At 40.6% G+C, this 17723-nt stretch overlaps 1 protein-coding gene across 5 annotated transcripts in view; it reads right to left on the reverse strand.

Moving 5' to 3' along the window:
* The window catches only part of tle2a (TLE family member 2, transcriptional corepressor a), a 33140-nt gene extending 17818 nt beyond the window's left edge, over positions 1–15322 (reverse strand). For all 5 annotated transcript variants that reach the window (XM_060880847.1, XM_060880839.1, XM_060880831.1 and 2 more), the window contains exons 1-2: positions 14306–15322; positions 6301–6464 (exon numbers count right to left, since the gene is read on the reverse strand). In XM_060880847.1, coding sequence (XP_060736830.1) covers positions 6301–6464; positions 14306–14329 — 188 coding nt within the window. In that variant the 5' untranslated portion in view covers positions 14330–15322. The remainder of the gene's footprint in view (positions 1–6300; positions 6465–14305) is intronic.
* Between the last annotated feature and the right edge of the window lie 2401 nt (positions 15323–17723).

Raw genomic sequence — 17723 nt, forward strand, 5'->3', positions numbered from 1 at the left:
ACCCCTTCACCGCCCTGACGTCGTACAGCGGGCCCCACCCCTTCACCGCCCTGACGTCGTACAGCGGGCCCCACCCCTTCACCGCCCTGACGTCGTACAGCGGGCCCCACCCCTTCACCGCCCTGACGTCGTACAGCGGGCCCCACCCCTTCACCGCCCTGACGTCGTACAGCGGGCCCCACCCCTTCACCGCCCTGACGTCGTACAGCGGGCCCCACACCTTCACCGCCCTGACGTCGCACAGCCGGCCCCACACCTTCAACCTTTTGGAGTCATGTGCTGCAGTTAACTAGCTTGTAATTTCCAATCTCCAACTAGAAAAAATAAACAAATACCGAATTTCCCTCAACAGGAAGATCTCATCATTCCAGGTTCAGCACACAGTTTCACCAACATGGCTGCTTACAGCATCAGCAGTAAACAATGTAGCACTACATACTCTATAATGAGCTATATATCATTAACCACAAGCATTAGCTTGATAAATTTACAAAACTGTCTGTACAGTCCAACATTTTTTAAATAAACCCCTCCTATCACTAATGCCATTTGACTAGAGGAAAATGAAAAGCTTTCTGTACATTGTAGCTTGAACGCATGGAAGTTGAAAATGATGTAAATCAGTCAAACTTCCTGCTTGAGTTGCATCAAACAAAGCCATGCAGTCAATGCCCCACCTTCAGCTCTTTGTAACTAGGCAACTGGCCCCTCCCCCTTTGGCTAGGATTATGTCCTTTAAAATATTCTATAAATATATGGTAATAATTACCTATTGATGTGACTGTGGACATGTCGAAAGATTAAAATAAGAAGTAAAATAGCTCGCAGCTAAAACAGATACAGGTAATATTTAAATATGTAAAGATATTTAGTCACGATTCTCAGGGTGGAGCCTGTAACAGAATGTCTTCTCTGGACATTTTAAAACTAAACGTCTCATTTAGACATAAATAAATTAACACGGTTTCATGTTTTGTTACATTCGGTGATAATCAAGTTATCGTTGCATGGATTTATTTAGAAAAACACTACTGCAGCGTTGGTGAATATACAGTGTAAAGCTTTTTACAGTTAGCATCTGTCATCATTAAGGCTAATGCAATCAGCCTGCAGCATCTGTCCTTTTGTTATTTTTTTCCCCCTCTAACAATGTAGGTGATGAAAACTACAGCAACTTTCGAAGCTGATAATTGCTGGAGAGTTGAAGAAAATCTGGTGTGAATTTAACTGCTGGTTAAAATGGAGGCCCTTTCCATAAGACTTGCTCAATTCAAAGGAGTAAACAAAATCAAAAGCTTTTAATGAACTGTTGAAACCTTTTTATTTTTATTATTATTATTATTTTTTTTTACATAAACCTAATCATTCTTTTCCAGGTGCTTTTCAAGACAAAGTTACGGCCATGTGCATAAGGAAATTCCCACATCAGACCACATCTTACAGCTGTAAGCTGTCTTCAGGGAAAAAAGGAAAAAACCAGCTACAGATTCCTGATCATAGATTCATCCAAGTATGATTTTATCATGCCATTTACACACAATTATGCCTGACAGGAAAATAACACTGAGGGAGCTGAGTAATCAGGCGCTTCACTTTAACCTCGTTCTTCCAGCCACGCTGTGACCCAGGGCAAAACCGCTGACAGCCTCATTAGACTTTACACCCTCTCTGAGGACAATTATTTCACCCTCTCTCTCTCTCTCTCTCTCTCTCACACACACACACACACACACACAGATGAAACAAATGCCTGTTACTTTTTTGAAATAAAATGTTCTCACACACACACACACACAGCTTCACCCATACCTGTCCTGAGGGCAAGAACACAACAACCCAAAACAAGTCTGACAACACACCAGTGTATATCCGTCAATAACATGCACACACACGCGCACACACACACACACACACACAGAGCTGACTCAACACTCTCCAGCAGATTAAAGACATCTCCACAAAACCACTGCTAACACATGTTTAAAAAGCACACTCTCTCTCTCCCTGGGGAGTGACTGGCCCACACAGACGTGCTCCATGTGCTATGCAAACCTCAACCACAAACCAAATCATAAAGACGGATGCACGTATATAAACCATGCCAGAGCCTGGGAGCACGTGGCCAGGAAGTCCTGTTTGCGTGTCGAGTCTGGAGTCGATTGTAAGCCAAAAATGCAACATGCTGGAATGATTTGCTTGTGTGTGTGTGTGTGTGTGTTTGTGTGTGTGTGTGAGTTCGAGAGAGATAAAGGAGATGGTGCAAATGAGGATCTTTACAATAATGAGAGCCTCCTGTCTGCTTTCTGTCCCTCCCTGCTGATTAAAAGGCAAACATAAAAAAGAGGTGTACAGAGAGGCGTACGACAGCACTCGGCCTCGTTTGGGTTTAAAAACTGAAATTCGTGTTACACCTGTGCGGCTCACAGCAGACAGGTTTCCCCTGAGGATACAGAACCTTCTGAGCAGCTAATGGGTTCAGGAACTCTCCTTGATGAGAAGTCTCTGGTTTGAACTCAGATTGCACAGCAGAAACCATTATATAAAAGAATAGGGGATGCAAGTTGGGCAATGAGTATAGCAAACAGCACAACACTACACAAACATGGAGGAGGGCAACGATAATGACAACGCTGCAAACATGGAGGATTTTATTTAGGCCAGCGGTGAAATGTACAACACACACTTAATCCCACCTACAGTGACTCAGACCTGCGCATCCTGCCACATCAGCTCAAAGAAAACAAACACTGCTAATCCCGTGTTAGCTAAACTATACATGAAGCAGATAATTAGGGTGAAGATAGGAGAAAGTCAAGCTTAGTTTTAAATCATTATTCCCAATAATCCCTCGTCCACAATACGGTAACACGCCACCCACTCCTGCAGAAGATGTGACCAATCCTAGACAATCCCAGGTATTTTTATCTGTATCCGTCTGCAACACTTAATATACTTCATGCGAAATAAAGCACAGAGACTCTGACCAGGTGAAGACGTTGATGAAAACGAAAGACAAAGGCAAAGCCTCAATTGCATACTAACGTGTTAAACATGAAACACGCTTCTGAACAAAGGGCAACAACGCATTTTGTTTCACATGAATTGAGCAGTTCACTTACTGTAATGATGAAAGTACTGGATTGGGCTTTTCACACTTGGAATAGTTAACCCTGGGCCACAACAAAACCTGGTGGAATCCCTGCTTATCTGGTTTCACACCGTTAATACATTACACCTGAGGTTAACATTTTATCCTGGCTATTTATAATCTGGTGTTTCACACTGTACATTGCTAAACCCTGGGTTAACTCTCTTTTTTGCATATTTGTGGTGTCAACAACCACGACTGGTTAAATAACTTTCTTTATGCTTTCATATCAGTGAGAAAAAAATGTCACCACATAAATCCTCCTTGGCTGTTTTAAGCCTCCTGAGATGCATAAAGGAAAAAAAATTGGACATTAAATCTTTCCCTCAAAAGCTACAGCTACTGTTTACACAACTCGTGGGGTTTCTGTGACTGTAAAGTATGTGATATGAGGTACACGCTATTTAATTAGTGTGTTAAAAATCTAGCTGTACCCTTCTAACTCTGCATACAACAAACAACCACACACACACACACACCTGCTCTCAGTTTAGCTCACTAAATCAGATCATCTCGGTCTCTTTCCTGTCCTCTAATCCAGCAATCAACCTCAAACAACAGAGCTAAAATTAAAGTCTTGGCTATGCTATGTATAGCAAAGCTCTGTCTGTGTGTGCGTGCGCACGAGAGCATGTGTGGGACATGTTTTACCTAGAACACGATGAACACCCCAGGGGGCATTGATTACAAGACAGTTCGAGCAGGCTGGCACTGGAGCAGGAACAGAATAAAAAGTCAAAAGCAGGTCGACAGTAATCTGCTAGTCTGACCTAAAGGGGATTTTGGGAACTGTGCCATAATGCCTCGCACGCAACCTTTCAAGTTGCCTTGCAGAGAAACGGCACAGAAAACCTTTTTTTTTTGCAAGTTAATGCAAGTTAACCCATCCAGTATACAAACTGTGGCTGGAGCTGAATCAAGACTTACTAACATGCATGGACTTTTGCAAGAATAGATTTGCAAGAGACTGAGTCGGTCGTTTTTTATTTCTGTGGCAATCAAAAAAAAAAAAAACAAATAGATTTAGAGCAGCTGCAAAAGATGTTATCATGCACATTTTCACAAGCCATGGCAAGAGTCCAGTGCATCACCTTCCGTCCTAACCTTCCTCTCAAGATGTGCGGTGGTTGCAGTGGGGGTGGGTTATAAATATAATCATGACAACTCCCGACCACATCTCCTGATGCACGTATACAAGTTTGCTAGTAAACTTTCCACAATAGTGTTCCGCTTACAAGCTTTCACATAAATAACTAAACAAAGTATCCAATGTGACCTAATTGATCATGTTATCAATATTAATCTCATATTGCCCAATCCTAGTTACATTTTAGATGGATATTTTTAGAAAATAAAATGCAACAAGCATAATTAGGCTTCTTGTAAGCAGCAGTTTAAACCTTTCAAATCTCTCAGGTCTCTTATTCCATTTTTTTTTTTTTTTTTGAGAATAATTTGTTATGAAGAAATATTTGGTTTAGCTTCAGCCTACTTCCAATTTTGCCCATATTTCAACAGAACCGACTCAGGAGGCTGCTCTCCTACTCCGTAAAGATTTTTTATTTTTTTTTATTATATGCTTGCACAGACTGTGTTAAAAAAAACTGTCATGTAGAACTGCTCTAATGGTGAGAAGTTAACTAGGCACATTTTTAGCTGATGATTCTAAAACTGTCGACGTTTGTTAATAAAATCATTCCAACCATTTTATTCAAGGACGTTTTACTCTGTTTGAATAAGCTCCATGTTTTCTCAAGAGAGACAGGGAGTGTGTGTGCGTGTAAGCACGCTAGCTAGTTGACACATGGCGCGTTCATGAGGCCAACACCAGTGGCGGTGGAAGATATCCACAAACCCAGCAATCATCAGGATGGCTGGACAGCTATTTGGACAGAGAACGTTTGGGTTTGTTTGGTCTCAACGCTGGCGAAAAACATGGCCTGACAATCAGGGGTTGGAAACAAGATGAAGTCTCCCGTTCTGGCTCGCAGACCTGAAGCAGCGATCGTGTGAACATATGCCAGGAGAGAGCTGGCACAGGGCTGGGAGGAGTTGACAGAGCGGGATAAGAGGGGACGCCAGCAACGTCCCAGAGATCTCAGCCAGTCATGCCTGCCCTGGCCACATTCCTGAGATTCAGAGTGCACATCACAGATCAAACACAAAGCTACAGAATCAAAGCAGTGTGTGAGTGTGTGTCCCATCAGCAGCCTCAAATATCTTCTAACTGAAGCGGCTCCTAACTTGAGTTACACCAAAATATCGTCGCTGTCGGGCGGAATCCTCGTATCTCCAAAACCGTTATTTTTCAGGAAATTAAAAAAACGCTGTACCTTATCTGCAGTGCACAGGGTTTAGTCCGCGTTGCAGTGGATTGTCTTGCACTAAATTCCTGTCCTCAGACGAGCACCAGAACTAGCGGGGGTCAAGATTTTTTTTTCTTTGAGCGAAAGTGTTTTGAAGACATTTACCTCAGAAGACGTGTTGATTCGTTGCGACTCTTCTTGAGGAGAAATATGCCGCGAATCTCTCCCGCGGAGTGAGGAAGAGGTGGACAGTTGACGTGTCCAATGGCGTTATGAGATTTGCGCTCAAGCTATTTTCAAGACTTTAGATTGGTTAATAACTTGTAAAAATAACAGACCCACGTGGGGACTAACCAATAGCATCGATATGTGAAAAAATATGAAATTGACCAAATTTGGACATACGAGGTTTCCGCCCGACAGCAATGATATATTGTTTGCCCCAATGATTCCAGCCTTCATGGAAACAGGTTTAATGGCCAAAACTAAACGCGCCCTTGCGATATCTCTATAGCAGGAGTGCTGTGAAATAATAGCAAGACCTTTGCATCTGCAAATTATAAATCCTCTCTATGCTCTCCTGCCATCCCAAAAAGCTACACACACACACACACACACACAATACTTTATGAGAAGAAATGTCCAAGTAACAGAAAAGGTCAGACTGCACGCTTCTGCACATCAATCAATGAATCAGAGAAATTATTAACCTGCTCCAAACCATCTTCTTTAGGGCCTGGAAGAAAATTAATCCTCAAATCTCCACATATTCTAATAATTATATTAGACATTAAAAAAATTTTTTTGTTTGTTTATGTTGTTCTCCAGTGTTTGTGTGGGTTATACCTGTGGTACTGAGTCTGAAGGAACTGAAACTCCTCTTTTATCCGGTCCAGGGTCTCAGGGTAAGTGAGCTTTAAAGACTGAGCTGTTCCTGATGCTGCAGCCGCCGCTGCCGCCGCCGCAGCTGCTGCTGAAGCCGAGGCCCCGGGGGGTGGCTGGAGAGATGCCTGTTAAAACAAAAAATAAAAAATAATTGTGACAGAATGTATGTAACATTTATGTACTAAAATCTCTGAGCATGACTCGATCAGGACAAAATAGCGATTTGATGAGATCATAACCAACACATGCCTACAATTATGTCAGTTTAAAGTACATTTCTTAAACTGTTTATAACCATGAAATGAATACCTTCTGAATAACACAATGTTACTTTAGAGAATGTGTTTTTATGTAATCAGCTTGAACCATAAATAAAGTTGGAGACCGTAGCAGGCACGTGGAAAGGAAGCATGCATCAGCATCTGAGCGTTCAAAGAACTCATACGAGGCAATGTCCATGAAGTCTGGGTACAGCAGAATAATTATTGCAGGATAGGAATTAGATACACTTAGTTTAAACTAAAAAAGAAAGTTTTGTATTCACCATCATTGTAGGTTGTTACCACAGTATCCTCGAGTTAACAATCAACTTTCATCACAGGGTGTTATTTCTCCAATTTATAACAAAGGCAGGTACGACCACTTGCATTACACCAATTACCTACACGGTTGCACCAGCTGCTCATCTTCATTAGACCACCAAGCAGCCTGCCAGAAATGTGGCATTTTCTCTGCTACTAGGAGTGACATGCATGGCTGCGGTCCATGAAGGAAGCCACTGCTGAAGCCCATGCACAAAAAAGCCTGTCTAGAATTTGCCAGGGCTCATGTTGACAAAGTCAAAGAATACTGGGACTCTACACTTTGGAGTGATGAGACAAAAATGAATGTTTTTGGCTCTGGTGGGTTCCAAACTGTATGGCGGCGCAAGGGCGAGGACAAATGCATGGTATAATCAGTAAAGCATAGGGGTGGCAGTGTTCTTGTGACTCGCATTCCATAGACGGCATCACGAATTAACAGACATACTGTGATATATTGAAAGAGAAGATGCTACCATCACTCCGTGCCTCTTTCAACATGATAATGACCCAGAACACACATCTAAGATCACTGGTTCGTTTCTGAAGAAGAAAAGTGATTCATTGGCAAAACATGTCAACAGACCTCAACCCAGTAGAACACTTGTGGGGCATTCTAAAAACACAATTTGAATGTAATTCTCAATCCAGCATCTGAAAGAAGCCATACTTCAAGACTGGAAAGAAATAGATGTAGCTGTATGTCATCAACTTGTTCATTTAATGTCTAGAAGAATTGGTGCTGTTCTTAAAAATCAAGGAGCTTATACAAAGTATTAGAGTTAGTTAAATTTTTTTGTAGGCTCTAATCATTTTAATCATCATTTTAAATAAATTTATTATTTTTCTTAATTCTAAATATATTAGGTGACCACACCCTCATGTTAATAAAAAATTAAATGGTCAAATGGTTAATTTTCAAAAGGGGGTGTACTCATTTACGCTGAAAACTGTACATCTGAACTCAACGTGCCAGAATAGTATATTGATGTGTGGCAGCTTTCGAGTCGGTGCATGCACAAAGTAAAGGTAAAGCCGGTGTACGTGTCCACCGCACAGAAAAGGACAGAGTATCTGCATTAGTAACATGAGCTTTTGATGTGCTCCTTCCTACTCCACCTTCTGGACCTCAGGATGTCATACTGTATGCTATCAAAAGCTGACTAATGCACATTATGTGAAAGCATCAGTGCAATGGCGCCTGTGTGTGTGTGTTGGTGTTGTATTCTTCACATATGCTCTATGCACAATGAAAGGACACACATGAAAGACAAGCTAGCAAGAGTTGTAATGATGGGGGAGAAGGAGAAACGTTATGATGAAACGTTAGAGACATGCGAGTGTAGGAGTGTGTGCGAGCACAGGCATGCATGTGGCTACAGAAGTGAGGAAAAGGGGGAGGGGGAAGAGGATGTGATGATGTGAATGAAGGCTTTAGCTTCAAATTTGGGCAAGGATTAAAACAGAGTGGAAGAAAAGGAACCCCATGAAGGAGATACTCCCACCAGGATGCCTGAGCCATTAGAAACCCAGACTCAGGTAATGCAGACAGACAGGCAAATAAAAGCTCCAGTGAAGTACTGTAAGGTCTGTACATCTATCCGTCTGTCTGTCTGACCACATGTGTCAGTGTTTACTAAACAATGCAGGTTAGGGTTGTGCTTGGGCTGCTTTTAACAAGAAACAAACTAAGGACAAAGTAGTGACCGACTGATGCAATCACCCTAAACAAATCACAGCTTCAGGAACTGTTCAAATCAAAATGACTAAAATATCTCTAAGAAATTGGCCACAGCAAGCTGCTTGTCTTGTTTGAGTATTTCAGAAATTGCTGATGTCCTGAGATTGGCACGAGGGGAAAAAAACATCCTCTGAACACATACATGAAAACCCCCAAACTATGCATTGGGTGCATGTGCTATTACCATGTGTAATAATTTTGGTGTATGATTTTTGATACTGAGAAAAAAAACAAAAAAAACAAACACAAAACCCTGTTAATCAACATTCTCAAATTACTACATTTATTTCAGCACAACAGATTACCAACATCGTCTAATACGCACGTTAGCCTAAAGTTAACATGGACAATTCTATGGGCTCCCCAAAGCTGTAAGATCTGCAGTTTAAAGCATTTTACAGCACTGATGCAGGAACTCTACATTTATCACAATTTAACTATTTTTTGACATAGCTGAAGTTCATATTTATTCTGAATGTTTCCCTACGTTTTCTTCCAGCACAGCTTACTGATACAATGTCTCCAACTTCATGTGATTGCCAACACTCTTGAAAAAAATTTATTTTTGTGGCTTTTTATGCATTAATGCAAAATTTGCATAATAACAGATGACAAAATCCCACTATAAGTGCGATGAAAAAATGCAGTCTGGGAAGTGAGCGGCTCAAATTGAGCAGATTGTTGAGGATGTCAAAATGGGAAGTTTTTTGTTTGTTTGTTTTTTTTTGTTGGGGGGGTCTGAAGGAAAGGGAGCTGGGGGTGCAGGATCTTACTAGAAGGCTGATGCATTGTTCGAGACCATAACGAGCTTCTCTCCAACCCTGCAATTCAATCTGCCATCCAGATGCCTGGACTCAAACAGCTCAGGCCTAGCAGGGAGCGCGAGCGCACACGCACACACACACACACACACACACACAAATTACTCCTCCCATACTAAAGAAAGAATCTGCAAAACAAGGAGAGGAAGGCTATTTGATGGCGAGAGCTGTTCACAGAGGGTGGGAGGGAGGGACTGACGAAAGGAGAGAGACAGGAAGGGTGGGAGGATGACATTTGGCTCTATTCCCTTCTTCCTCTTCATCTTCCCCATCCCCCCTTTCTAATATTCACTTCCTATTGTGTTCCACAGGTGCATGCCGACTACTGGAAAAGGACTGTGGACCTTTTAGTAAAAGGTTGCAGAAGTCCATTTAAACAGCTTTATATAGGCGAGCAATACTGCAGACATGAGGAGCGTCACCGCTATACAATCAATCTTTATGGCTCCAGTTTCATTTCCGTAAAGAAATGTTTGGGTGCCATTTTGGATCAATGCATCTTACAGAGAGCATCATGTACCTGAATGGCTAAAAAGGAAATTTACTAAAGCATCCAAACAAACATTCAAGAGGATTCATAGTGAGTGTGAAAGACTGGATCCAATTAACTTAGCCTTTTTTTTTATCTTGGCCAGTGTGAATGTTTGGATCTATTTATTTTCATTACAGTTCAGGAAACCACATGCCTCATCCCACGGTACAGCCGACATGTTGTCAGAAAACATCCGAAGGTCTAAATCCCCTGCACTGGGTCAGGGAGAGGAACTCCACAAAGCCATTCTGGGCCATTAATACTTGCCAAATCCACCAGCATAAGCCTCTAAACATAAATTCAATAATTTGGACTTGGAGAAAAAATTAGAAGTGGTAGAATTTACCTCGAGCTGGGTAAAAGGAAAAAACTTCACCATATTACAAAGTGTGGCTCCCAAACCTATACATACATCCCATGATACTGCTCCTATCTCAAAGGGTTAAAAACCACAGGTATTTTAATTCTATTAGACATCTGAAGTGATGTGAAATCCAGGAGGTTTGGTCATGGCCATGTTGACCAAGAAAATCTGTCAGAATGCTGATCCTACTACATTTTGGCACGTTTGTTTTACACAGATTCATTACTGAAATGATTAAATAGAAGCTTAAGAAAAATAAAAAAATTATACAATCTTAAAATGTACAAACCAATTATACAAGTATTCATATTGTACACAGTCAAAGACTAGATTTTAAGGGGAATATGTTCTAGTACAAATATACACGCTTTGTTTCATCCTTTCTCAGCCATAATCTTTATGTATAGGATTTTGTTATAAAGAGACTCAATTCTGTTTCCTATTCAGACTAGTTGTGTTACGCTTATACTATTAAAATTGTTATTTATATTTGCATGAGAAGTAAATGACGTGTGTAAAAGTTCAATTACCCTCTGCTCCCAAAAAAAGCTCCAGTTGTTTGCAAGTAAGTCATGTTTAACAATGTATTTTTAAGTAGTGCTTCACACAAAAAGAAAAGCAAAAAAAAAAATTGTATACATACACGGTTTGTTTCTCAAAATCAGCTGGAACCCAAGGTTTCAGTATCAGTAAAAAATAAAGGCATCAAGCAATCGCTATTTGAAAAATGGCTAAAACACAAGCTTGTCCACCAAAGAGAGATGCAGCATTCAAACATCCACATTCCTGCACCACTGATCTTCCTTTGTCTTGAAGGTGTAAAACCAAAACGCTGTACAAACCATAAGTGCATAGACATAAACATACAGCACCATGTCCCTACATAAAGCGTTTGAAGTTCAAACATCCATAAATCATTCAAATACAGTGTCAACAAGTGACAGTTATTTGCATATTAAAGGACCACCCCAGGAATGTGACCCACGCAGGGTCTTATTTTATTGATCGCAGGCTCCAGCAGCTCACAGCTCCTAGGAATGTCCTCGTAATCGCTCACTTAGACAGAAGGGGGGGATGGAATAGCGAGGGGGAAAGTGCCAGGCACCTGTTTCATTAGTGCCACATCTTTTCTCTCCTGTCTCCACAAGCTCGTTATGCAAATTTCCACTGCTGTCAGGATACATTAGCAATGCCGGCCAGCCGGATTGTCAGCTGTGTTAATTGCTCTAGGTGGCTTCCTTTCGAGATATTCTCAAAGGTATTGGTTTTATCCATTCAAGAGATTTTACCAAGCCATATCTTCTGGCAGAACCCACTCGTATTCCTGGATACAGTGCTCAAGAATACATAGCACATTTTCTGCAGAAGGGGTGACGAGTAACGATGAGTAAGATGCCCAAAGACACTCGTGTGAGCTGAAAATGAGGTGCTTTCAGAGATGTGGAAAATGTCCAGCAAGACTAGGACTTCAGATGTTCCCAATTCCAATTCCACTAGAGCTTTTGTTCCAAGATCAAATCTCGGCTGATTTTTCCCCCTTCATTATTTCAGTGGACACAGACAACTGATTAGCCTAAAGAGCAATGTGTAATCATTACACATGGGATATAGAGGATTCTCACTTCCACCAACTATCTACTGGAGTCCCTCTGAGAGCTTATATGTAAACTTTGATGATCAGAAATGGTTCACTTGTCCCTTCCCCTCCTGCAAAGGAGACCCATAATCAGTAACATCTGACCCGACCAAACAAGTCATATGGATGGTTCTTCAAAACAATGAGGCGCATTAATTAACAGCTCAAACCTGCAGTTTCCGGCTGACATTGTGGAAGTAAACATCATATGCAAATAGACATTTATGACTTTGACATCAATAACTTTGAGAGAGCAAACATTCATTAGAAAAAAAAAGAAAAATCAAATCAACGGATTAAACACCAATTTTTAAAACAAAATAAATAAATGCTTAATCTCAAGTTGCAACCTGTAGTGGTTGCTTAAATAAAGGTCCATTAATAAAATGAAGCCAAATGATCTCAAAATCGCTAACTCACTCTCAATCTCACTCATTTTCTACCGCTTATCCGAACTACCTCGGGTCACGGGGATCTCAGGCGTCATTGGGCATCAAGGCAGGATACACTCTGGACGGAGTGGCAACCCATCGCAGGGCACACACACTCTCATTCACTCACGCACTACGGACAATTTTCCAGAGATGCCAAATCAACCTACCATGCATGTCTTTGGACCGGGGGAGGAAACCAGAGTACCCGGAAGAAACCCCAGAGGCACGGGGAGAACATGCAAACTCCACACACACACGGCGGAGGCGGGAATCGAACCCCCAACCCTGGAGGTGTGAGACGAACGTGCTAACCACTAAGCCACCGTGCCCCCAAAATCGCTAACTAACAACTATAAAAACTGTTTGCTCTAATCTTTATGGTTTTTCTAGTTTATTGTTACACTGAAAAGTCCCTGAATTTAAAATCACAGGTTTATATTAATTGTGCTCATCGAACATGCTATTGATTCTACAGTAGCAAATGTTCACAAAGATATGAAAGAAAAATGCTCTGTATAAATGTATTTTATATACTTTATAATAAAAAAAAAATAAAAAAGTTTAACATTTACGCAGTCAGAGTGAAGGTCGAAAATTTAACGACCAACCAACTTTATGGTGAGACGATAACGTGACAGTCTCGGTTGTCATCTTATTACCTTCAACAACAAAAAGTTGATTATCGACAACAAAATTACTCTGTTTTGTGGAAGCTTTAAAAAAATATTAAATGGAGAAAGTGAATTTTTTTTTATAAATAAAATGTGTCACTGAATAATTGGTACTTCAGGACATCATTATGAAATATGACACATTCTCACATCTTACCGGAATGTATTCTATCCTGGGACTGCTGTACAAGCATTGTGGAGTTTTTCAGTAAATTTCATGATGTGCATGCAAAGCTGGTAAACAATGTTTTGCCATGGCATGTTATGGACATAAAATGGATACTGTATACCAGGGTTAAAAAGGGGGAATAAGCTGTATAATAATTACTAAAACCGGCCAACAGAATGAGGCCTTAGTTGTTTCTTTCCAAACATAATAAATCTGTGATGGCTGGATGGAGGCCACAGCCCAGCCTTTCCCTGTGAACTATAGATGGTCAGTTTACTGCAAGGTACGAAACCATACCTCTGACTTTTTCAATCCAAGCTCAGGGATTGAAACCAACCTAAAGTTCTGTCCCTTAGGAAATGAGTGCTGGGGAATTTTGGGCTTGGTGGGTAACAGGAACTGTGAGTGGGGGTGAAGGGTGGTGGTGGGGTGGATGAATACATTAGCTGTACTGAAATCTCAAGAGGCTTCTAATACCTGCATGTTTTCACTGTTTTGACATCTCAATCCAAATCAACATTGAATTTTCTTAAGGAACAACGCTACTGTAACTCATCCTTATGTAAATTTAATATGTTAGTAACTTTAAGTGGTAAATGTTTAATAAAACAAGCACGGCAAAGGAATAAATGCATATGCTTCAAATCAAATGACTGGCTGCATCTTTAATACTCAGTTTAAGGTTGAGAAAGCTTCAAGGAAGTCCAGTATAGTCTAGGGATGGTTTTGAGGGGAAAACGGCTAGAGTAGGATTCGACACAGAACCTTAGGACAAACCAGAAAAACACACAAATGATAAAGGCTACTACTAAAAGACAATCCCAAGGCCTACTGGGTTTAAAGTTTGGACGTAGGAACTAGTTTAAAGAATGTTTACTATATCTCAGGGAGTGTGTGTGTGTGTGTGTGAATGTGTGAATGTATCTCTCTCTCTCGAATAACAGGCTTGAATGGTGTGTAAAGAAACATCCCATTTCCGTATTATTTTAATTTCTTAATAAAATTGCTGTAACTTACCGGTGGTCGGTTTTGTGGAAACATGGTGTGTTGTGGATTTGCGGTGTTCTTCCAGTGTTTTTGTTGCAGAAAACAGAAGAGTGAGTTTCGGGGGGATCTCGGAGCTCACAAGTGCATTTGTCCTCGTTTCAGTGTTGGACTAAAGCTGGGCTCATTTCCTCACTCCAACTCTCTTTGTTCTGTTTCTCGCCGAGCCTCAGCACCGTGTGTGTGTGTGTGTATATCAGCGGCTGTAATAAAGATGCGTCTGGTCTCCTCTCGGGTCCGCAGATGTTCTCCACACTGATCTGTACTTGGGTCCGAGTCGAAGAATAAAAACTGCAAATAAGAAGTAAGATGGCTCGCAAATCGCGGTGCCACCGAGGAGAAGCCGAGTCTCCGACACCCAGAGCAGCCGCAGGATCTTTTGTCTCGCCCGCTGTCCCGCTCCTTCCCTCCTTCTTCTTTCCTTCTTTTGCTAAAACCACCGCCGCCTTTTCAATGGGACATTTGAGACATCTTTTCTTGTGGGAAACACGCAAATCCCTCCCGCGGCGTGCAAGTGAGGATGAGGAGGGGGTCTATCTAATCTAAATGATCTCTCTCTCTCTCTCTCTCTCTCACACACACACACACACACACACACACACACATACACACACACACACACACACACGGAGTTGTGTATAAAAAATAAAGCGCACGAGATGAAAACAAGGCCGTGTGACATCCAGTATTTATCACTCTGTTGCAGTTCCACATCCGTAAAACAAGCTTAAAAAGCAACAAAGCTCTCAATCAATAAAAACCTTTCTGATCACTCGAAATGAAAACGCCTCTTTGTTGTTGTTGTTGTTGTTACGAGACAAAAATAATCGTGTTTTGGATGTTAATCAATTGTTCAAACAGCACGTTTTTAAAACGGCCCGTGCAGGTTACACGTCCCTATTTGCATTTACCAAATTATATATACACATGTACAATTTCAATACAAAATCGGCAGCAGTGGAATTGTTCCCTGATTGAATGAAAACTCCACGTGGGGTTTGACCCAGCCACAATCAACGGTATAAAATTTAACCAATCGGAGTTCAGGAGCCCCACGTGGGGTGAATCAAGTGTGTTTTGATTGGACGGCGTCATTACTACGGTCCAGGGAAACGTCAATCAGATGCACAAACGACCAAGAGTTAACTCTTTCGTTGCACAGATTTGGATTGTTTTGTGTGAAAAAATAAGATTAGGTTTTTATTTATTTATTTGTTTGTTTATTTATTTATTTATTTATTTATTGCTTAGCATTATTTAGAGTCTTGTCAATTATAAGCCATCTTAAATGTCATTAATGGCTTCTTGTTAACTTGACATGACCACCACTCATCAGTGTAGCATTAATCTATGTATCTACTCTAGATCATTTCACATCTAGATGCTATAATATCCTCTTGACTATATACTGACCTTGAAACTTCCCTGAGATTTTCTATCTAAAATTCACAGCCTAGTCGACCTCATTTGATGAACATTATCTGCCTATTTTCAAGCATCATTGAGCTAAACTGTCTGTACCTTCATCGTGTAGATAAAAATGTCCTAACAGTGTTTATTGGTATGCCAAGGGCACAAGCCCTTTAGCTCAGTCCATAATTGGAGATGTTGAGAGGGGGAAAAAAGTCATTTTCTCAGTCTAGAAAGAAATCACAAGCCATCCCAAGGTGCTGCACAGAAATAAGAAAGAGAAGGAGGGGAAAGTATGAAGGAAGATGCAGAAAGAAAGGACATGGTTAAAAGAGAGATGGAAATGGCTAGGCTACAGAAAAAGGAGGAGCTGGGAATTATTGCCATTTTTCCCTATGAATTTTAATGCCAAGAGCTTGTCTCTCCTTCCAGCTTCTATTAGAAATAGTGAAAAGCAAGGTGGTGAATTGCAGAGCCATGCTGCAGTGTGTTTCCTCTTACAAGCTGATGGTGTGTTGGGCTGCAGGAAGTGTGTTTGGATGTGTGCTGATTATTAAACGTGATAAGCAACTGCCTATTTTTAGGGAGAACAGACACATCTATTAGAATAAATGCTGTAGAAAGTCAACATTGTGATCATTGTGAAGTCTATTGATTTCTATATTTATTTTTTATTTGGGATCCTGGCAAAGCTGCAATTCTGCAATGAAAATGAGTCATTAAAGGACACAGACCTACAATGCAACTGATACCACAAACAGAAGCGAAAAGCTATTTTTAAATCCAGATCACAGCAAAAAATGGCAATTCTTCACTTGAGTGGATGATATATTCTCACTCTTTCTCTTTCTTTCTTTCTTTCTTTCTTTCTTTCTTTCTTTCTTTCTTTCTTTCTTTCTTTTTACACACACACACACACACACACACACACACACACACACACACACACACACACACACACACTTTACAGACAAGTCTCATGTCAGCACAGAGACAGTGGGCTGATTTATTGGATTCTTCTCTCCTGAGATCCCCAACCCCCCACACACTCCCTCATCCATCCACCCCTCCTCCTCTCTCTGCTTTTCCCCTGGGAGAGAGGGGTAATGACCCACATCAGAGTGGCTACATGCACATGCACACACACACACACACACACACACACACACACACACACACACACACAGACACACACACACAAACACATTTGCACCAGCGGGCATGTGTAACTGGAAACACAGGAGTTCCTCTTCACGCTCTGCTCCATACTCACAATCAAGTCCACTTACTTTATACACATGTAAACAAAGAAAAAAGTCTTAATGGTTTATTTTTTCTCTTTCTTTCTTTCTTTCTTTCTTTCTTTCTTTCTTTCTTTCTTTCTTTCTTTCTTTCTTTCTTTCTAAATAGGCAAGTATCATACTAAATACATTTTCCCCCTTGACGATAAATTGATTCTATATTTCTCATATAGGAAGGAATAAAGTATTAACTAACATTTTTTCTTCCTTTTTTACATAATAAGAATTGAGCCCAAATATAATATATTATTATTATTATTATTATTATTATTATTATTATTATTATTATTATTATTATTATTATTAATCTCCACATCAGCAGAGGGATTTACAAACATGTTTTGTGTATTCAAGCTTCACAATTAAGTGCAATAAAATAAGAGGCAGCTACTTCAAATGCAGACTTTTTAACATCATGAACAATAATTTCACTATACAGACAATATAAGGGGTATGTTTATAGATGTAAATATATAATATATATAGAAATAAAGGGTCCTGTGCATGTAAAAATGCCTTATGTGACATGGGGTAAGGGTGTCGGGGTGGTAGTGGGATCTGGGTTCAGGTTTGTTTGTGTGTGTGAATGTCATGTACAGATGAGCTGAAGTGTGTTGATGGTCACGAGTTCAGGGTTCTGATGACTTGGGGAAAGAAACTCCTCTTTAGCATCTCAGTCC

The sequence above is a fragment of the Tachysurus vachellii genome, chromosome 1, assembly GCF_030014155.1.
Source record: "Tachysurus vachellii isolate PV-2020 chromosome 1, HZAU_Pvac_v1, whole genome shotgun sequence".
Taxonomy (NCBI): domain Eukaryota; kingdom Metazoa; phylum Chordata; class Actinopteri; order Siluriformes; family Bagridae; genus Tachysurus; species Tachysurus vachellii.